The sequence below is a fragment of the Vipera ursinii genome (assembly GCF_947247035.1).
Source record: "Vipera ursinii genome assembly, chromosome: 1".
Taxonomy (NCBI): Eukaryota; Metazoa; Chordata; class Lepidosauria; order Squamata; family Viperidae; genus Vipera; species Vipera ursinii.
In genome coordinates this window covers 224,697,218-224,720,891 of record NC_139512.1, presented here as the reverse complement: position 1 = coordinate 224,720,891, position 23,674 = coordinate 224,697,218, and the positions used below count along the sequence as shown (strand labels likewise).

Genomic DNA, 23,674 nt, shown 5'->3' with positions numbered 1-23,674 from the left:
CAGGAAGTAAGGAACTAAATGATCCACATGTGTATGTCGATCACTTGGTAATTGTGATCACCAAGCAGCAACTTGCAGGGAGGGATGTGTAGTGTAGATCATGCTTGTGCCATAATTACAGTGACTATATTTTCTCAGAAAAAAATAAAAAATATGATCTGAAACGGGCAAATCTGAAAGAGATTCATTAGATAAAAATTGTGATTGTTTAAACTCTGCTTTATGAAGGACAATTCAAGAGCAAAACAAAAACTTTACAAAAATGTACAGTATATTCTAATAAAAATACCTAAAATCAAATAGGGCATCTATCTCCTTAAAATCCATAGTTTTCACATGAATATGATAGGATTGTACATGATTAAGTCATCTCATTTGCACGGTAAAATTTAAATGACCAAAATAAAGGACTAAAATGAGTTTTTTTTTAAAAAAAACAATAAATAAATCTAGGACAGGTTTCTGAAATAAAGGACTGATCTTTATAACAAAATATGTTATATATTTTATATCCAGGACAGGCCTATTCAATGGAGTAATCATTTTTCCAGGGCTAATTTATCACATATTGAGCAATTAAAAGATCTTCATGTATGTGTAAACCAATTCAAAGAGATCCAAATTGAGTTGGAGGTTTGTAACTCGTTGATAAACCACAAAATGCCATAAATTCCATTGAAATAAAATTTTAACAATATTATAGTAACTTTCCACAGAAAGCAAAACCTACATCAAGTTCAAAAACTGTGTTTTTGAGCACTGGTAATTTATTTGAAATACAGAAGAATCAAATGCTACTCCTTCCACATATACCTGTCCACAAAATAGCCGATCACTGAAGCTTCATGGGTTGTATTTGGTGGTTTCCAGGTAACAATAACATAATCTCTGTTGGCATCGTGGCAGCTCACATCCATTGGTGCCCCAGGGGCCCCCATCACTAGGGCATCAGCATCTAAAACCCCAAGAAAAGCTCAGATAAAATCACTCTTCTATAATTCAGCTACTATAAATATGACACCATAAATAACACTACTGGGTAACAGTGGGGTTTCCCTCACAATCAAGTGAATTCATTTTTCCCCCATTCTTTTACTAGGAGAAAAGTATACCAGCATTAATTGTGCTGTCTTCATTAAGGGAGAATATTTGTAGATCAGGGTTGAAATGAGGGAGTCCTTGGTGCTCTCTGAGCTTGGTTGGTTGTGGGTGGGAATAGTCTTGGAGACTTTTCGGTTGGGCGGTTTATTGTTGGCTTGTTTGGCAGTTCCTTGATTGGGTATTGTTTACTTCTTGATCATTGGTCTGATGTTGACCATGGTGTTAATCTATGCTCATCTGGGTATCGATTGCTAGTGGGGAGGTGTTTGGGTCTTTTCTGAGTTGTCGATTGTCTCTTTTGTATATATGTAGATGTTGTTTATGTACATATGTCCATTGATAGCCAATTTGTCAGAGCAATCAACACCCAGATGAATCAAAAAGCCTCTAAGACCAGTCTCACCAATACTGACAGGGCAAGCCACTAGACTTTAAATTAAGAGCAAACCCCATTCCCTTCTAGCACTGATGATGTTTCCTAGTTTGAGTAATGAAATGTCTGCAAGAAAACAACCAGGCTCAGAGAACACCAAAGACCTCTCACTGTCTTCATTGCAGATCCCTTTTCTGTTTTTTAGAATTAGAATTAGAATAATAGAATTGGAAGGGACCTTGGAGGTCTTCTAATCCAAACCCCTGCTCAGGCAAGAAACCCTATACCATTTCAGACAAATGGTTGTCCAATCTCTTCTTAAAAACTTTCAGCGTTGGAGCATTCACAACTTCTGGAGTCAGGTTGTTCCACTGATTAATTGTTCTAACTGTCAGGAAATTTCTCCTTAGTTCTAGGTTGCTTCTCTCCTTGATTAGCTTCCATCCATTGCTTCTTGTCCTGCCTTCAGGTGCTTTGGGGAATAGCTTGACTCCCTCTTCTTTGTGGCAGCCCCTGAGATAGTGGAAGACTGCTATCATGTCACCCCTAGTCCTTCTCTTCATTAAACTAGACGTACCCAATTCCAGCAACTGCTCTTTATATGTTTTAGCCTCCAGTCCCCTGATTATCTTTGCTGCTTTTAAAAACAAAGACACAGAATGGTGCTGTCCTTACTGTTTAGTGTGAGTCATGTTAGGGAACGTGATTGGGGGATTCCCCAGACTGAATTTTCCCTTCCAGCAAACGTCACAGGTTGTTAGCAAAAACATTCATCAATAACTTTTCCTTAATAAAGGAAAGGCTGGGCTGGGGGATGGAGAGTAGATGAATTTTAACCAATGGCTACATCAGTGATTTTAGTCATCTATCAAATCTTGCTCTAGGTTTTATGCATGGAATAACACTATTCTGGAATAGAATTCTGTTCTGTTCCAAAGCAGGGTATTCTGAAACAATTCCATATCCATGTCAAAAAAGAGACCAAAATGGAGGATTGCTGAAAAGATGGTTGCAGATTTTAGTGGGAAAACTCCATCCTAAATTATCCCTCTATTCTCCTAATTGTCAGAAGCTGCTTGAACATCTTTCTTGACCAAGTTGCTCCTCTTGAGGTATAGGGACAGGGAGCATGTGAAGTTTTAAAAAATAGTAATTGCTGCTGAGAATTTGCAAGAGACTATCATTTATGGATGATGGGAGGAGGACCCACATGCCCACGAAACCTCACCTAAATTCCTTGACTTCCTTTCAGCTAGAGAAAGTAAGAGATGTTAACCACATCTTGGGACTTTTTTCAAATAAGATTTGCTTTCCTGTTCAGCCTGAGCTCAAACAATGGAGACATTGTAGATCATAGACAAGTTGGATTGACAGCTGCACTGTTCTAAACAGAGTGGGATGTGCTACTAAAGGCTCATTGTTACTATAGATGGGCAATATATAAGAGGAGAGGCCAGTCTGAAAAAACCGGTCTCTCCAGCTGATAAAAGCAGAATGAACCTGGAAAACAAAACTCAAGTATGAAAGAAAAGAGGGAAGGAGCAGTCCAAAGTGACCAATCAGAATTAAGCAGATCCCAGATCTTGATTACTTTATCACAAGCATTATCAAGGAAGTATGCATTATCAATCATTTGGAGGGCAGAACTCAAGAAAAGAGGGAAAACGCTACTTTCAAAATGGAATAGCTAAATATTCCTGTCTCCATGGGGGGGTTGGAGATGAGACAAAAGTAGCTACCTAAGGACATGTCCTTTAAAAATATTTTGTGAGGCATCTTCTTACTTCCTTAACAAGACCTTTATGGAAGATTCCTTTATGGAAGTAAGCAGTGGGACCTTTTAAAAGATGTTATATCCTAATTCAGGCTTTACTCTGAAATTCTCAATGGCTCTTTTATGTAAATTAAGTTGCTTTCAGCCAAATTTGCTGAAGGTTCAGTCTGACTTGTTCAGCAGGAGACACTGAACCAGCAGTAATCTCATAAAGAGGAACCTACATACACCAGGAGATAAGCCTCCATATCCAACACTTTCCATATTGCATGCCCATAACATGGAAACATTTTCATAACTCATATTGGCTCACATGCCAATAGTCTAAGGATTAATGGATGGATATATGAAATTAGCACACTAATCCTTTTCAGCTATTTTGGATTCCAACTCCCATTAACCCAGGCCAATAGATCTAATAGCAAGATATTTTAGGAGTTGTGTTACCCAGCATTTGACTGAAGTTAACAGTGGGCAACTTTAGCTTTCTCTGGCTTCCCTGGCTGAATTCTCCTAGTGCTATGTTTATTCTCCTGAGGTTGGTTTCTTCCTGTTGTTGAACAGCATGGAGCAATATTGTAGAAAAAGACAGCATAGCTCCAGGGAAGGCATGGAATAAGAATTGCTATGTTTTTTCACTGAGAATGTTGGTGCTTCCAGCCGAGAGAGAAATGAAAAAATGCAGTCCTCCTACCATTCACCCATGCAAAAACAAATGGAACAGTGTGGAAAGCGTGCAAGTACAACCTACTGTGTGTGTCAGTTGGTAAGCTTGGGTAAATTCCACTGAAATCAACTAGACTTGTTTACAAGATGGTGAGCTTGTCACCAGAGTCAAAATGTCCCAGATTATAAATCAGTTCACCTCTATAGCTTTCATCTGCTGAGAATGCTGGCTTAGATATTTAACTTAGTCTAAAAGGCTGTATATAAAGAAGGTATTCCAGCTGCACTTTTGCCCTTAAGGATTCGGATAATCCCATCCAGATTTGCTAGGGACTTGTCCATGTCAGGATGAGATCAAATTATGACCCTCATTCCATCTTATATAGTCACTTCCTTTTTTGTCAAACCAGAATGGCAACCATTCTCCTTTTCTTTCTCATGATACAAATATGGCAAAATACTCTGCTAACCATGAGTTCTCTCTTTAAGCGGACCACACCAAAGTTTTGTCTGTCTGTTTACAACCACCAGAACAATAGTTAAACATTTCAGGGGAACAGATTCAACATTTTTGGAAGGCCAAAAATTCCCTACTCCCTACCCCCTACCCTTAATGATCATCCCTCAAAAAAATCAAGCAGGATCAGCTCCTAAATAGCAAGGCTATCCTACCTCTGACAAACAGAAATGCACTATATTCATGCACTCCGCCTCTAGAAATTATGCGCAGGGTATATAAGCCTTCATCGTCCTTGTGCAAATGAGAGAAAGACAGTGCTGCTTGTCCTTCACCAAAGTAGGACTTTGTCCACTTGGAGTCTTTGATTAGCACATCTGGAAGACAGTTTGCAATTCAATACATGTTAATAAGATAGCAGCAATAAAGAAGTATTCTGCATTGCAATCTCCAAATCAGCCATTTTAGAGCAAATATATCTAGAAGAAACCATCATGCTTCAGATGGATGCTACTTCTAGTAATATATAAGTACCTGTGCCTTGTTTGGCAAAGTTTGGTGATATTGTGTGGGGTCCACTAATCTGTATCAATGTTAACTAATCTGAAACTTTACAATTTGTGTACTGGGAGACACTGTGTTGAAACCATGTCACAAAGATCTTGTCAAGCACCTGTATGAGCCAACATTAAAGCTTTTAAAACTCATAGAGTTGGGATAAATCACTTGTTTTCTTTCCCCTAAAGCAGGGGTGTCAAACTTGCAACATCACGTGACATGTCGCGACATATTGCAACTTTTTTCCATTGCTGGAAATGGGGTGGGTGCGGTTTCAACATAACGCATCTGGCCCGCAGGCTGACAGTTTGACAACCCTGCACTAAAGTCAACAGGATTTAAATATGTTTGGTTTGGTTTCAACCGTAGTCAGAATCAAGACTTATTTTTTTACATCTTTTTGATCTTTTCCAGTAAAATTTGCTAACTGAGGAATATATTCACATTAAACCTGGAAAGAGGCAAGAGAAAGCCAGTGTTAGGTTTAATCTTATGCTTCTTATAAAGATATATTTAATTTGAAATCTTTGGAGCATTCCTGTCAAATAGTTTGTGATTCTCACAGGTGAGAGGTTGCAACCTAACTTTAATATAAATTAAACTCACTGAGTAGTGCAATGGGGCAATAAAACATATAGGATGTTTTATCTCAGCTAAAGTAAACCCTATTATTTAGTTTTGTCCTATTACCTTACTAATTGACCAAGTAATTGTGTTTGGACTTTTGTGGAGATGGGGTTTTTGATCCTCAACAGCTATTTTGCTTAGGCACCCATTAATCAATGAGCCTTACATTTTAGGCTCTGAGCTCTGCAGAGGTATTCCAGTTATGAAAGAAATATGCAGAACTGTTCAAGAAATATAAAAAAGCCATTTGGTTAAGTGGCAACTATTGTGATTGGGATGGAGAGCTCACGAAAAGTTGTCACGGATTTCAACAATCCTTAGGAAATTCAGAAACGTAAAGGAAGCTCTGCAAATCACATTAAATCATTAAGGGTCTTACCATCTCTGTACCATTCAACCCGAGGATGGAGACGCTTCAGTTCTGGTGTGACCAAGATGTTACACCTTAAATTAAGGGTTTCCCCTTCCGTACCAAAGGTGACTCCAAACCTCTCCAAAAACTGAACATCAAAATGTGTGAAACAGATTTCATCTGGCAGTGGCACTGGAAGCAAACAAAAATGAGGTTAATTGAAAAGACCATTGTTGAGATAAACCTTTAAAATTATTTAATATGCATCAACATGCCTTGATATGTCTAGGTGTCTTTGAAGTGAATCAATGGGAGTCGAGTTTAATGCATCCACATCCTGTTTTTAAGTTTTATCTAATTTCAATACAGTGCTCCAAATTAGCCTATGGTATCTAAGAAACTTAATTTTCGGGTAACCCACATTTCCCCTATTTCATTATATAGTAGTTATCATATCTGAAATACATACATTGTTCATTTAAGTGCATTCTTGTTATATTTCAAAAACATATTCTATCTATCATCTTTAGAATTATCAATAATTAGCAAGGTATCTTTTGTTGTGTCATTCCAAGTTCTATAATATAATTCAAAGTTATGCTCTACTAGCTAATTTTCATTCCCTTAAAAATCTAGGTCCTAAATATAAAATCAGTTTGTATCTTTTAACAGTTCCCCTTAGCCCATTAAAAGCAATTTTAAGCTTTATTATTACAAATCCCAACATTTAAAAAACCAATTTTTTAAATCTAACTCTAGGTTTCTTTTTGTGCCAGGCAGGCTTCCATATCATTGCCTTTAACTTCTCAAATGTGTCTCCCTTTCTTCCTACACACATTGTTTGAATCCAGGGAGACCATCCACTTATCAATTTTTCAAAGAGAGTGACCCCTTTATAGTCATTAAATTGTCATTGTAATAAATCAGGTCTCCATGTTTGGCATAGTATAGTTGTCATTAATTCAGTCTGGTCTTCTTCTTCTTCTTTCAGTCCAATCTGGCTTAGGTAAGAGGTCATGTCCGGTGCTATAGTTTTTGTTTGTTTGGTTAGATTCTTAATGTACTGTATTTGAAGGCCTTTGGCATCCTCCATCTTAGTATTGCTTTCTTCAGCTTCTGTTTGTTGAATTGTAGATTTTATAGTTGAAATCAAAGTTTGGGCATTAAGGCTCTCAGTAAATTGTACTTGTTGTTCTTTAAAGTCCCCTATTTTGCTCTTGATTTCCTCCTCTTCTTTTAGTTTTTGGATTGTCAGTTCATCGATTGAAGTCAGAGTCTCATTTAGTGGGTTTATGCTGTCAGATTTGTCTTTAAGTCTGGCTTTCATTTGTTCAGTCATTGCCAAAATTGTATCAAGTATAAGTTTATAGTCAAGTGGTAGAATATAATTCTCCATTTCTTTGATGTTTACAGATAGGTCTTTAATGGAGGCTATTTTAATAAGAATCAGTGAATGTCCACCTCCACTATTCGTAAAGGTTGTTTTCAGTGCCAGCTGTTCCCAATTCTTATCTTTACAGATAATGTCAAGGACATATCTGTTACAGCCAGATCTAACAATAAAAAAAGGTTTACTTGCTATACCAGGTTTCGCCACAAGATGTCCTCAATAACATGTAGAATCTTTTTCCAGATTAATATGAGGCTTTTATCCAATTAGTCCATTTTTTTAGCAATAAATAGGGTAGAAGGTCCCCACAGAGATAAGAACGTTTTACTAGCCCAAAAATTCCAGAGGTACAAATAGGGTTGTTTAATTATTTAGCTTAGTCATTTGGTTTCTTTTGAGGCTTTAAGGTTAGTTCCCCAAGTAAGCGGTCGCTGATCTTTCAAGAGAGGGGGAGAAGATTTTCAGAAGAGTCCCACAGGGAAGTAATTAGGGAAGTAAGAAAGGTAAGGTCTCACCCAAATCCTCCAGATAGCTTCGTTGTGCTTGATGGTGATTTTGGCTTTTGGCAGGGAGCAGCTTAAGTGATCGACCATGTTGACGGCCGATCTCTTCTTCTTCAGGCCAGAGGAGCTGCTCCGGATCAAACGGAGGGTTGCCGCCCTTCCACAATCACAAGGAGGGCCTTCTCATGGTGGTCGCCCCTCCAGGGTGACTTTTGACCCTTTTTAGGGTCCTCCAAGGAAGATAGATTGGATGGTAGGGAGAGGCTTCTTCCTGCACATCCACTGGCACCACACGCACAGACTGGAAGCCTCGTTATTTCAAGTTATTTATATTAGATTAATGTATTAGACTTGTGGTCTACCAGAAACATTTCTTTTTGCAAATTTTATTTTAATCAACTTGCTGTTTTTCTATAATCTGAATAGATTTGTAATTAATGTTCTTTATTATTAGAATTGTGCATTTGGATCAGTTAACGTTACATTGTTTTGAAATTTTATTTCTTCTTTTTTTTAAAAAAATCACTTGATTTACTTTATCTCTTGTGAGATTGGTTTATCTCCCAAGGAAGGGTTATGTACCCAGAAACCTCTAAGTTACATAGCCAGGAGGTTGCATTTCAGAAATTTTCATTCATTGATTTACCTTTTTATTGCCGGAAAGCCAGCAGTAGGTATGAGAGCCTTAATTCCAGGGATAGGAGAAAGACAACCTTGGATAATTATTGATGGCAGCAAGAATTACCAAGCCACAATGCTATTACTGCAGCACTCATAGACACCTAGATAGCTGATGTAATTATATAGTTCAGTAATTCCAGCCTTATAGTCTATATACCTGGCCAGGTTCTGCTACATTGTGGCAAATATGGGATGAAATTAATACTAAAACTAAGCCCTCAATTTTTTTATAAAAAAACCCCTCTTTCTTTCAAGATTTTTAAGAGATTTTTATTCTGTGCCTGAATAGGTAGTTATTTTTATTTTTTATTATGTTTATTGCTTGTTCTCTATTTCCACCTATTGGGTTCAATAGCTAGGTTAGAATTAGGAGTCAAGCTCTTCTATAAGCTCCTGAAAAATGTCTTTACCTATCTAGTCAGGGGAAAAAAAGAGATTTCTGTGCTTGTGCAAGCCAAAGACACCAGCCTAAAGATGACGAGTGGGACCTCGTGAAAACATCACCAAGACACTCTCAATCTTACACAGGAAAAGACTCAGATACATCAAGACCTACATACGTGTACCCGTGAAATCCTAATAAGTGGTTTGGGTGTTGGAATTTCACAAGACCCTCTTTCAGAATTGGGAAAAAGTTTAGCATAAATAATAAAGTCAAGTGGATAAGACGTTCCTGCTCTTAATCCTTGTAGACATTATTTAGAACAGACATGTCAAACACAAGGCCCGGGGGCCGGATCCGGCCCACAAAGTTGTTTCATGTGGCCCGCGAAGCCATCCTGGAAACAGTGAGGGAACGGCCCCCACTGCCTTGGCCCTGGCCCAGAGACCCTCCTTTTGCCAGAGACCCTCAGATCTGTCCCACTCCTGCCCAGGCCCCCATAGGCACCCTTGATGTGAACGATGTAGAGCTGGCCATGCCCACCCAGTAGGCCATACGCACTCTAGCCACGCCCACCCAGTAGGCCACGCCCACCCTGGCCATACCCTCCTGGCCCCTTGAGGGAAACTGCAATGCTGATGCAGCCCTCAGTGAAATTGAGTTTGACACCCCTGATTTAGAAAGAGCACCTATCCAGGAGAGAGGCCCATCTTAAACTGAAAGCGGAGTGCAAGTTAATAGAAGGTTAAGTGCTCCTCATCCACTGGTTTGACTTTCTAGGTCAAAACCAACTTCTTGAATTGAGCCTAATAGTAAACTTCTCTGGTAGTCTTTTAAATGAGATTCTAGGGAAAGGAACATCTTTGAGGCTTATGACAGGTCTAGAGTTGCTTCGAACTACAAGGAGAACTTACAGCGATAGGGAAATATTCCAACAGGATACGGTTCTTCATCCCCTCTGTATCCTGGAAGAAAGTGATAACATTGTGAACCAAGTCATTCAAGTATCCCCACATTTGTATCTGTTTCACATCATCATGTGGCTTTACTCACTTCTCACAATCACAGCGGCATTGGTTGAGGCTTGTCCGTGTACATTTGTTGCCACTGCAGTATAGGTAGCAGTGTCATCATAGTGAGCCCTAAACAGCAAAAAGAACAAACGATGGATCACATCAAAGAAAATAACTGATATCTCCTCCCCTTGGGAGGAGGGGCGTTAATCTAGGAGGCAAACAGAATTTGACTATCACACAATCCCACTACGGACCCAGAAGGGCCTTTCTGTGGCCTGCATACAGGAGGGACAATTGTCAAGCATCTGGAGAGACAATTTAATGTTTAGTGGCTCTGATTATGCTGGTTTCTAACAGGTAGTTGCTTTCTTCTACATTTTATTACCTTACTTCCATAACTGAGATTTAATTTACTATAGGCTTTCATCAAACCAAGGAAAAGGGAAACACTACACATCACTTGCTGTATAATAGTAGAGAAACTTCTGCAACATGAACTACATTTTCTTGTGTATTTTTTTCCTTTGTCAGAGTAAATGAGATCTATCCTTTCTCTTTCCCGTCATTTCCCCCCAGCTCTTTCTGCTAAATAAAAGTGTGTCACAAATGGCCAATGCAATTGCTTCCATCACACTCTCTCTTGTCCTTTATCAGTCTTTCTCTCTGAAAATGAGAGGCCATGGGTTCAAGCCACCTTTGATCAGGACTGGATCAGCTGTAGGTCAAGCTATTACTTTTTTGGGCGGTGAGTTATTGTAGCTTCTGCACCCACTCAGCAACTTAAAATAACCTTGCAAGTACAGATAAAAACAATTTTGATGAGAGTATAAGATGGCATCCAGAAATATAGCACAGAAATAAATTCTGCTCTTTGTTAAATTAGTAACGTGGGACAGCTAAATGTCGTGAAGATTTTGTGACTGTCTTTGACTTCCCAGACAAATTAATGGCTGAATGAAGTTTTATTAGGAAACCTATGTTGACCAACTACAATTCTATTCGTAAAGGCAGGTACCTGATATTAGAATCAAAACTGTCCACTGCAACAAATGACTTGGTAAGAATAATATAAAATATCAAAAGCTGTTAGGGACTCGTATTAGAATGCTGTTTTCACTGGGCCTCCTAGCACCTAATCTCCTGCGAAAAATAAAAAATAAAATAATCTCTTTAATTCTTCTCCTGATATAAATGAGAAGGTGTGGCTGCATCTGGGATCATATTACTAAATTATAGACTTCATCTTTGTGGGTGTCTCTTTAAAGTTTCCATGCCTTTGATTGAAAGTTTAAGCATCAGATTTCCTCTCCAAAGTTCAAGTGGAGGGAGGAAAGAACTCTTGAGAACGTCCAGGAAAAGAAATGTAATGTTGCTTTCATACTTGACTGGGGATGTTACGCAAAGTGGTTTGAAGGACAAAAAGTGACACAGAAAGTCTGGGCAACAACTGCCACAGAGCTGGAGATTTTATGGTGAAGCAAGGTTATTTTCTACAAAAGACAGAAGGCTTATCAGAGCCCTATTTTAAATGAGAAGAAGGGACTGAAAGAGGAAGAAGACAAAAAACAACAACAACCATGAAGACCTTATAGTCAAAGGATTTAGGCATTATGACATCACTCAGAAGCAGCCTATTCATTTCGAGAACTCACTAAATGACTCACTTTAGTTATATATAAGGACTACAGCTCCCCCTAGAGGCAAATCTTCACTTATGCATTGCACTGCATTCTATTAGAAGTCACAAAAGCTCAGAAAAATTCTTGTGTTACAAAAATATATGACACGATTGCTGTTAAAAAAAAGTGAGGGATAAAGTTTGAATTGAAAGGATTTCTTTTTTAAAAAAAATCTTGTTGTTCATGTCAAGGAGCCTCAACATAGCTAACACTTAATCCTTGGGTTAGATTTATTCCATTTGGAGTGAATTTTTCAACTTAATGTTGCTGGAATGGTAGAAAATAGAATATATTCTGGGGTTCACCAATAATATAACAGAAAGTCTCATGTGGTTACCGCATCAATATTTATAGATCTCTGTTTACTGCCAACTCCCTTCAGCCTAGACGTGTTAAATTTCCAATTTCCTTGAGAAAAAGTAACAGCCTTGGTGACAAACAGTTCTTACAATTATCACTCCTGAAGCATCTTGTGGCTAAAGGAGTAGCACAGTAAAGAATGTGTATCAAAACAAAAAGGAAGAACATGAAAAAGACCACATAGATTTCAACTGTCCACACTGAACCAGAGATATTTCCTATGTATTTCCAGAAATTTATTCCTTGGGCACTGTTGTTCTTACAGTAGGCTTCTGTTTTTTCTTGCTTCCAAGTGGAATTAACAGAAATGGAGTGAGGAGAGCATTTCTCTTGGGAAAACAGCACGGGGCTTCTCTAACATTAATTCCCTAAGTTATTAGTTGGATCATCGTTTCACTCAGGCTGCTTGACTGTGTTGCAGAAGAATCACAGATCTGCATCATGGGAAGTCTGGCCCAAAGAGAAGCCTGAATGTTTACATTCATAAAAGCGAATTAGTAAGAGAGAATGTGACGGAAGGAAGGAAGGAAGGAAGGAAGGAAGGAAGGAAGGAAGGAAGGAAGGAAGGAAGGAAGGAGGGAGGGAGGGAGGGAGGGAGGGAGGGAAGGAAGGAAGGAAGGAAGGAAGGAAGGAAGGAAGGAAGGAAGGAAGGAAGGAAGGAAGGAAGGCATTAAATCAGATTATCCATGTGAGAGAATAATTGAATTTCATGTCAAAACAGAATTTAACTAATGAAAATTTTAAATATGCACTTCTGTCATTCAGTAAATATAATTACTACAAGGATTTGTCTAGATGGTTCAACAACAATGTAGCTACAGACATACTTCTTGGTAATTGTTAGGCTCCATGCCCACTAATTTTATTATGCTCTCTCTCACACATACACACACACACACAGAGAGAGAGAGAGAGAGAGAGAGAGAGAGAGAGAGAGAGAGAGAGAGAGAGAGAGAGAGAGAGAGAGAGAGAGAGAGAGAGAGGCTAGAAAATGGTTTTGTCTTTTCCTTTTTATGGCAGCTATAAAGTTATAATCAGGCAATGTTCCCAGCCACACCTAAGCAAATGCATCCATTAGCATATATTGCTTTGGCAAATGGCTTCCATTCTCAGAAGCAACCATATAATGTGATCCAGGATGAAATCAATGGATGCCAGAGGTTAAGAAACCAGACCATAAGAAATTGTACTGGAATCTATACACATAGTGCACATTGTGTAGAAACAAAGAAGAATTAAGAGTTGGGAATGAAAGTAAAGCCTTTTGTCTTTTTGCTTACCTTCAAGAAGGAAGTACATGAATATCTTTGGGGAGTCAAATAAGATTCCATATTTGGAGTGAGAGAGAGAGAATAATAGATAGAATGGATAGATGATAGCTAAGTAGTTAGGGGAGAGACAGAGAGAGATGGTAGAGGACAGAGGACAGAAGATATAGATAGATGACCACTGACAGATGATAGATAGATAGATAGATAGATAGATAGATAGATAGATAGATAGATAGATAGATAGATAGATAGATAGATAGATAGATGATAGATAGATAGATAGATAGATAGATAGATAGATAGATAGATAGATAGATAGATAGACGGATGGAGACAGAGGACAAAGACAGAGACAGAGACAGATGATAGGATTGGTTTGACCAAAATATAAAACCTTTAGACTTTAGGACAGATGTAAAAGTCCACCAAGATGTCCAATTGCATAGATAAAAAGGTACCCAGTAGCAACTTTAAAATGATGAGACGATACCATCACTTTGGCTCCTAAAGAATGTTCCCAGTGGAGCCAAGGAGCACTCGTATGTTCCTAGGAATGAATGTCACTCACTCACTCACATCAGAAGGAAAGGCTTTCTCAGCCTCAGCTTCAGAGACCCGGGGAAGATGAGAGCCAAGAAACTGCTCAGGGGCTTTAGGTGGCCACATATCAGATGACTTGAAACCCGGCTCAGTGGCATGAACAGCTGAGAAGAATACTGAAATACGTAGAGAATCCTAACTATTAGATATCCTGAAAATATCAGGCACTTATTCAGATATTTAATAACTGTATTACGTGTAGTGGGGGGGGAATAGGAATATTCGGTATAGGCCCCAAAACAACTTTGCATAAAAGGAAAAGAGTCCTACGAAGGGGAAGTTCACTCAGATATTAGCATTCAACTAAACCACATCCTCTGATGTGTATGGCAGCTAATTCCAGGGACCTTGATTTATAATAGTTAATAAACAATGGCCAAAGTAGATGAAATGTCACATCTATGATCTGATTTTTCTTCTGCGGAGCGTTTGGAAACCAAATTGCTTGTGGCAAAGATCCAGGGATGAATGCCACTGCATTAGATGTGTAGCAAGCTGCAACTGGATTTGGATATAATAATGGGCCAAAGGGAGGACAACTTACATCAGGACCATAATGCACAGCTAGGGAGAGTGGATCAAACTCTTTTAACTACAAGCTCTTCAAATTCTGCTCTCTCAGACTGTCCATTGACCCTACGGAAAGGAAAGCACACTCTCCTCTCCTTGGGGTTTCTGCTGTGGGAAAGATAGGGAGATTTTCATCAGATTTGCACTGGAACAAGAAGAATTACATCTCAAGGCCTGCTGCTTCCTTTTTTATGATATATTTGTAATGTTTTTATACATATATATATATATATATGTGTGTGTGTGTGTGTGTGTGTGTGTGTGTGTGTGTGTGTGTGTGAATGGACGTGGTGGCTCAGTGGGTTAGGACGCTGAGCTTGTTGATCAGATGGTCAGCAGTTTGGCGGGTCGAATCCCAAGTGCCACATAACAGAGTGAGCGCCTGTTACTCGTCCCAGCTTCTGCCAACCTAACAGTTCGAAAGCATGTAAAAATGCAAGTAGAAAAATAGGGACCACTACGGTGGGAAGGTAACAGCGTTCCGTGCGCCTTTGGTGTCTAGTCATGCCGGCCACATGATTACGAAGACGTCCTCGGACAAGCGCTGGCTCTTTGGCTTTGAAACGGAGGTGAGCACCAGTCCCTAGAGTTGGAAACGACTAGTATATATACATGGGACAAATCTTATTTTCTGTTTCAGCCAAACCCAAGGCCATCCACAGGCAGTGGTCACAGTAGTGACAGCTCATATTTGTGTAAATTTTTTGGATTGCTAACAAAGAATTAAAGGGAGACTGATATGCATTTCAAACTTATTTGTTCTCATCAGTCAGCCATACCCTTCTGAGATTCGAACCTGGGCTGATTGCACATTAAGCAATTGTGGCCTAGGGGTTAGAACAAGAAGAAGAAGAAGTCCAGCTGCCATGACTCACCTTCCAGACAATTCCACCTGGATGACTGAGAATTTCATCAACATACAGTATTATCAAGGTTGATAATATGGGTGGGTAGATCTGACCCAGCCAGGATCTCCCTTGCTTATGGTGTCTTTTTCATGGGTGACAATTCAGATGTAAGAGTTGGGTAGTGGACAGAAAACTAACTTTCACAAAGAACCCAAGCCACAATATGTATTCAACTGTAGGCAGATCTTCTATGCTCCATAACTGGCAATCAGTCTTATGCATTTTGATGGGATTGATTTTTTGTAAAACAAGTATCAAATTGCCTTAATAATGGTTCCATCAGAGACATGTACCTGTTTATATCCAACATGTGCACTCCATATTTGCTTTCAATTGTATATTTCCCAGGCTCACTTGCAGGAGTAATCAGTTCTTCATTTTTGTACCTAGGAAGCAAAACCAAACATACAAAAATCAAAAAAGAGCCTTGGTGGAACAGTGGGCTAATGCCTCCTTAAGTAACACCAGCTGCCTGCAATTAGTGCAGGTTCGCATCCCACCAGGCTTAAGGTTGACTCAGCCTTCCATCCTTCCGAGGTAGGTAAAATGAGGACCCAGATTGTTGGGGGCAATAAGCTGACTTTGTAAAAATGCCGCTGGGGGGGGGCGAAAGCCCTAATAAGCAGGTATATACATAGAATGAAGGCTATTGCTAAGCACATTGTGCTTTAGATTGTAAGCTGCCCTGAGTCTTCGGAGAAGGGCGGGATATAAATGGGATTTAAAAAAAAAGCTTGCAGCTTATGCTGAAAAGTAAATTGCAATGTAATTCAGGCAAAACTGATGTCACTCTATAGTTTGACAGGAAAGACACTAGCTGTTGGCTTCATTTTTGATGACCATCAACATAAATAGAAGTGTATTAGAAAACCATTGCATAAACAAGCAAGAATCAAAATCACCATGAGTTTTTGGGTGAAACCACAAGATTTGGCATGCTTGCAAAGGTTACACACAGAGGTACCCTGAGGTTAGATTTGAGGTACCTCAAGATTAGATTTTAGGGACGTGGTGGTTCAGTGGGTTAGGACGCTGAGCTTGTCGATCAGAAGGTCGGCAGTTTGGCGGGTCGAATCCCGAGTGCCGCGTAACAGTGAGCGCCTGTTACTTGTCCCAGCTTCTGCCAACCTAGCAGTTCAAAAGCATGTAAAAAATGCAAGTAGAAAAATAGGGACCACTACGGTGGGAAGGTAACAGCGTTCCGTGCGCCTTTGGTGTCTAGTCATGCCGGCCACATGACCACGGAGACGTCCTCGGACAAGCGCTGGCTCTTCAGCTTTGAAACGGAGATGAGCACTGGCCCCTAGAGTTGGAAATGACTAGCACGCATGTGTGGGGGAACCTTTACCTTTACTTTTAAGATTAGATTTACAATATGATGCTTGCTGCATATATCCATACTGTAGTTTTAATTGAATGTCATTTTCTCTGTTGAGTTTCAAGCTTTTATATTTTTATATCCTAATGAAGAAGCTCTCTTAAAATCAATTGGGACATAATGACTGATTGAAGGGTTATTCAACTTTGTCCAGAATGGCATATGGCACTCTGTCCCCTGATCTTTTTCTCAATGAACATCTCAGCATGTAACCCATTTCAAGCTCTGAAATCTCCAATCTATGCCTTGAAGTATATAGTCGGAAGCTTCTGTTTCATTCATGTCAAGGCAACGGCATCCATCCAGAATGTCTTTGAGGATTATAAAAGATTCTTAAACATAGCCAATATAAAAGTGACATTTAATAGCTGGGTTATTACATGAATAACACTTAGCACCATCTTGAGATTCCTGGAAAGAGTCAAAGGCTTACCATTGTACAACAGGGGTGGGAAATCCTTGGACTGTACAATAAAGCCTGACGGACATCTTTTCCCACACAGTATGAGATCTCAGCCGCACTAAAAATTCTGGGGCTCGGCTGATGTTTTCTTCAACTGCATATCTTTCCAAGGCCATTTTTTCTTCTACCTGTATAGTAATTGTGGGGAAATAATTCAGTAACCTGGAAAGAGCCCATGTGTTCATACATTGAGCTAAGTTATAATTTTATAGTGGTTTTTTTTTAATTTAGAAGATCTACAGCCCACATGTTAATGTTTTTTTTAATAATCCTAAGGACATGACCAACTAAGATGTGTTATTTTATTAACCGGAATTAGTTCATTTAATTCAAACTACCACTAAATAAAAAATTAGAATATTAAAAAATGCATTTAAAAAACCTCCAAATTCTACAGACATTGGATAGGAATACTCTCTAGAAAGAAACAAGCAATGGTGTCCATTAACCAAAGATGTCGATGACAAGTGTGACTTTGGGCCAACTTTAACTGTTGTGATAATGAGGTTGGCTTGCTTCATTTTGCCTTGACTTTATACAAGCAACAATGTTTTGTAAATTATGGGTCTCCAAATTTAGCAACTTTAAGACTTGTGGACTTCAAGTCCCATGCTGGTTAGGGAATTCTAGGAGCAGAAGTCCACAAGTCTTAAAGTTGCCAAGTTTGGAGACACCCTGGAATGCAGGACAACATGGCAATCCAGCCCTTCTGACTTATTCAACAAATCATGGTTCAAATAAATGATGGCTGAATGTGAGTTATGAACCCTGGTGTTCAGCCTGTTCTGGCAGGAAAACAAGTAATTGATGGACATTATTTTCTACCAATAGAAAAGAAATGAAAATAAGGTACCATCCTCTGTATGGCAACTTTATCCAATTGTTCTCTAGCAAGGAGTCGGGCTATGCGAAGCTCATCCTCTAAAGTAGCCAAACTCCTGACGTATCGGATCCTCCTCTGTTCACTCCAGTGCAGGGACTTTTGCTCCTGACTCCTGCAAGATCAGAGGGAAAACTAGTTAGATTTCACCCAGTATCAAAGTGATAGTACTGTTATCAAAAGGCCAAAGAAAGTTATGATAGTTATCCCTTTGACAGTATTAAGCTGGAAAAACTACATTCTGGTGTGTGGTGAAGGCACTGGCCTAGAAACCAGGAGATTGGGAGTTCTAGTCCCTCCTTAGCCATGAAAGCCTTTTGGGTGACCTTGGACCAGTCACTCTCTCTCAGCCCAAAAAGAATAGGAAAAATAGGAAGAGAAAGGAGTATCGGGTAAGTTCACCGCCTTGAGTTATTTACAAAAATAGTAAAGGTGGGTTCAGAATCAAATAAATAAATTCTATAAAAGTGACTGAGAACTTTGCAATCTCTCTTTAATTACAGGTAAGCTGAACCTTTCCTATAAGATGCCTCCATGTACATCCCATTTTATCCTCACAAAAATTCCTTGTGGTTGGTAATACTGTGATCAAAATCGTACAATAAACAATGAAACATCCAATAAGGGCATAGTATTGTCCAGATTTAATTTAATGCACTAAATATGTTAGACTATCTTGAGATTCTTTGGTGGAGAATCCTCTATCACAGAAAAGAAATTCATCAAAAAGCAGGAAAGTCCCTATTTTGAACAAAGATGTTTTGTGTTGTCTTTACAGAGAGGTTTACACAAAACAAATTTCCAGGGAACAATTCCTCCTGTCTCCACTCTATCATCTTTCTTGACACCCAAAAACCAATGTTAGCCAGCCCTCCTCTGCTTTACATAACAAGGGAGGGAGGGAGGGAGGGAGGGAGGGAGGGAGGGAGGGAGGAAGGAAGGAAGAAAGAAAGAAAGAAAGAAAGAAAGAAAGAAAGAAAGAAAGAAAGAAAGAAAGAAAGAAAGAAAGAAAGAAAGAAAGAAAGAAAGAAAGAAAGAAAGAATGAATCTTGGTACATCTCTCTAAAGAAGTGAAACCAATAAGAAGAACATTTAGACACCTACATAAATAACTTAAATAAATAACAGAGTGAGCGCCTGTTACTCGTACCAGCTTCTGCCAACCTAGCAGTTCGAAAGCACGTAAAAATGCAAGTAGAAAAATAGGGACCACTACGGTGGGAAGGTAACAGCGTTCCATGCGCCTTTGGCGTCTAGTCATGCCTGCCACATGACCACGGAGATGTCCTCGGACAAGCGCTGGCTCTTCGGCTTTGAAATGGAGATGAGCACCGGCCCCTAGAGTCGGAAACGACTAGCACGCATGTGAGAGGGAACCTTTACCTTTACCTTTTTATAAATAACTTGGAATTGCTTCAAGCACTAGAGAGATATTTTAAGTACTAAAAATACCATTTCAGGTTTCTCAAATAGCAATACATGATTCAGATATCTGGATAAATAGCCCAGCATATCCAACTCATTCCAAAGCCATACCCTGTGTGCATGTGTGTCTATACATCTCTAAAATAAATATGACTTTAAATGAGCAAAGGGCTGACAGGATAAGTAAAATATTTTCAATATTGTCACCTTTTTCTATTGCGTAGTTGGTTATGCAGCATATTCGAAGAGCTGATGCTATCATACTGCCATGGCAGAACTGCTATAAAATATTGATGACATTGATGACAGACATGCTAATATGATTTGGTGAGGTGAGGTAGTCAGATAAGTCTCTCTCTCTCTCTCTCTCTCTCTCTCTCTCTCACACACACACACACACACACACACACACACACACACACACACTCACACAGAGAGAGAAACACATATCCCACTTTCTCCTCTGGGGTATTCCTAATGTGAATGCTAGCTCCCTTGTTTCCAAGGGACCACCATATTAGTGGTACTGAGGCAGTATGAGAACTAAACAGGGAAGTCTTCCCTATCATGGCAACCATTTTTCCTCATGAGGAATCCCAGCTATTTTTTTACATTCTGGACCCAGTTCCTCATGGTAGACCAAATCACTAGCTATAGATTGGTCACTTGAACCAAGGTCAGCATTTATCTTCATTGCAGAAGTAAGACTGCCAAGAGGAAACATGAGGATCCTCAACTGAACTGCAGAGGAATGGGATGAAGATATCGCCATAACTTTACTTTTCATAACACACTGGGAGCAGGTCACTGATATATATTTGCTGTACGGAACGTCAGTGGGCACACAGCCATTCACACAAATAGGAAAAGAGTTGCCAGGAGGACATCTCCTGGTTTCAACTGTGAGATCACCTTAAACCTCCCCAATGATTAGAAGACAACTATATTCAAGATAAGTCGTTCAATGTTTCAGCATTTAGCTAGAACCTTGCATGTTTGTTTTAAACCGAAAAACTGATTTGCGTTCAACCCAATTTTAAAATCTATTTCTAGCATGGGAACATATCACATATGAGATTTAGGAGACACCCAATGCTTCGGTATTCTAGATCTAATAAATTAATGAAAAACCTGCTATGCAGCAAGTATATGCGTGTTGACAGTTCTCGTCAGCCAATCCACCAGAGCTCTGAGGATTTGAAAATTCTCAAGATAATTTTCTTTCCTTTCTGAAGGCCTTTGAGAGCAAGAGCAAGAGGGCCCTAAACAGTTTTTACAACAGTGTTCCAAGAGACATTCAGGGATATTCCTGAGACTCCATATCTGTGAAGCTATGGAGATAAGCATCACTCCCCAGGAATGTTAGAAGAAATTTTTAAAAAAAATGCTGTCCAAGATCTAGCTGAGTATTCTAACTCAACATGTAAACATGACCTTTGCTTTTTCAGCAACTGTTGACAATAAAAATCTTTCTCTTCTTTCTTTTTCCTAATGTCCTAACCTCTGGCTTTCTTCTTTATATGGACCAACTGCTACTCTACTTTTTTCACTCACCTTTGCTAGATCTAAGCATTTCAATCAAGGGCATTTTCTCCACATGCCAGTTCCCTAAAGCTGCTTAGCCAACCAGTAGACAAATGTTTGGCCCTGGATACCTTTATTGTTATAGCTGCAGAAAGTTTTACCTTTCCTGCGATTCCTGTGTGGCCTCTTCAGACGTTGTATGAACTTTTCGGGCACATAGTACGCATGTTGTTCTTCCTAGGCTGGATGATGTTTGGTAGGCCTGTCTAGAAGCAGCCCTTCAAAATGCAAAATAATACTTCTAGTAGTAGTGATAATAATAACAATGGCAGCAACACATTGAACAAGTTTAAGTTTTCTATAGCTTTTGAGGCAAAGAAAAAACTGACCATCGACAAATTTGTATACATCACCTATTCTTACATTTCACATCTGCCTTTGCCTACCTTTTAAATAGAAGAAGATAATCTAATATGATGTTTTATTCTGAATTGGGATCCTAATCTAGACCATTGCTGTTTCAGGTTAGATGACAAGGTCTTAGATCGCATAGAGTAGAGAGGTACAACCTACAAATGCCTTAGATATGATTCTTACATATGTATCTGCAAAAGTGTTACCAAGTTTATTCTGATAAAAAGAGAATACTAATTGCACAACTTCAATCATATTAACTGTATTTAGTTTTAATTAAATTTTAAAGTAAGTTGCATTTTAATTTAGCACTAACACCCAGCCATTCTTTTGGGGAGTGTAATCCTTGACCTACCACACAAAAGTCAAATGGATACAGAAATTATTTCAAATAATAAATTTGAGCTTTGAGATAGAAGAAGAAGAGGAAGGAGGTCAGAAACACTAACGTTCAACATCAGTTGTAGGAATCTGAAACAACACTTTCCCACTCTAAGCCTCATTCTGATTGAAATGATAAACCAACTTCAAACAATAAAGAAGGAGATGTTCCTCTTTCCAAGCAAAACATTCCCAGATAGAATAATTCAGTTATCTCCCATGAGGCTTGTTCATGGCATAATTCTGGACTCTTGCATAAAACTCTCCATCTTGGAGTTTGCAATAGCCCAAGTGGTGCTTGCATGGAGGTGGGGCCATAAGGGGCAAATCATCTGAAATCCTGTGATCTCTTGAACCACCCTCTAAAGCAGAGTAACTAGTGAAGGTTGAGATTGGCAAATTTGTATTTCTTTCTTTTGTTGGAGTTCATATCTCCCAGAAGTCTTATCTCATATGTCTCAGACTTTCTGAATGCAGGGAATCTTTCAGGCTCACTAAGTCCCACATGCAGTCAAGAGAATATAGTGAGGATACATTTCTACTTCTGTGCTGAGAGGAACTAGGGTCCCATTAGAGATTCAAATGGGAACAGAATACAGTGATACCTTGGTATTCTACTGCTTTGAAACTCATTGAATTTGGTACTCAACACTTTTTGACATGAAAAGTTTGTCTCAGTACTCATCATTTGTTTGGTATTCAATGCACAAGCTAGAATTTGTCAATGTTGACTGCCTTGTGACTCACTACATTATTCCTTATGGGAAAAATTTGTTTGGTACTCATCGTTTTTTGCACCTCCCAGAACCAATTAACAATGAGTACTGAGGTATCACTGTAATAGGAACATTCATGAACATTCAGAATGTTTTATCAATAAATTCATTATTCTAAAAACAATAAATGTAATATTTCTTATAGATATGGTGAAAATGCCAAATTTTGTGTTCTATAAAACAAAACGCAAGTTTGATTTTCTCTATTTTATTTGCTAAAATAATTCCTTGTTATTGTAGAAGGAAGAAGTTCATAACCCCTTGAAAAATGATGGTCCGACTGCAAATAGGAGCTGATCCTTTTCAAAATATGCCTGTAGAAGCATTTTGAAACTTTTTTAAAAAAAAATTGCATTGCATTGTTCTTATGACAGCTCTTCATCACCCTGAGATTTTTTTTAGGCCCCAATAGCCTCACATACATTTCCTAATGTCATCCTCCCATAATAATAAGGCAAATAATAATAAGGCAAAAAGTAGAACAGGTTGCCTATTTAATAATACCATTGTTCTTGTCATTATTCACTTTGATTAGTTTTATAAATCAAAAGGTATACAGATATGAATTGCTTTCATATGGGAACAGCGGTGATGCCCCTTACCTCCTTGCTGAATATTCCTGGAGCATGTATCTAGTATCACGGTTGCGATAAGACAGATCAAAATGCTTGTGACTTTTTTGATAGAATGGTACTCTCTTGGACGACATGGTGAAAATCTGCCACTGTTCACTATTCCTGTAAATTAAAAACATTACATTTCAATTTGGTCAGAGCTTTCTGGCCACTTCATTACATCCTTCAGACCGAAATCAACTGTATGTAAAAACATTCATTGAATGCCAGTGGCTGCAGCAATTAGATTCACAAAATATGCACATCAAAATATATTAGATTAAATGTTTCATTTCACTTTTTTAGGAGGTGTGCATTTCCATCCTAAAAATGCTTAAAAATCCATCAGTCAAGCTGCTCTTCAACTGACACAGCATAATATCAATGGCTTAGGTCCAACGCTCTTCATTTCACCATTTAATCACGTAATATTTACCATTCCAAAAATTTGGCCTAGGAATTGATATCCACAGTCAAAAATCACTCTTTACAATATTCATGCTTTTGTTCACAATTAGTTTCCACATAGAAACTATGTCACTTTTCCAAGA

The 23,674-nt window shown here is 38.8% G+C and overlaps 1 protein-coding gene across 1 annotated transcript in view; it reads right to left on the bottom strand.

The window, feature by feature from the left end:
• The window catches only part of MYOM2 (myomesin 2), a gene marked incomplete at both ends in the record, with an annotated part of 84,471 nt that extends 61,253 nt beyond the window's left edge, over window positions 1-23,218 (bottom strand). The window contains 10 exon segments of the mRNA XM_083350171.1: window positions 814-955; window positions 4,587-4,748; window positions 5,936-6,100; window positions 9,779-9,829; window positions 9,918-10,006; window positions 15,562-15,654; window positions 17,080-17,237; window positions 17,963-18,104; window positions 21,100-21,216; window positions 23,112-23,218. Coding sequence (XP_083206297.1) covers window positions 814-955; window positions 4,587-4,748; window positions 5,936-6,100; window positions 9,779-9,829; window positions 9,918-10,006; window positions 15,562-15,654; window positions 17,080-17,237; window positions 17,963-18,104; window positions 21,100-21,216; window positions 23,112-23,218 — 1,226 coding nt within the window.
• Between the last annotated feature and the right edge of the window lie 456 nt (window positions 23,219-23,674).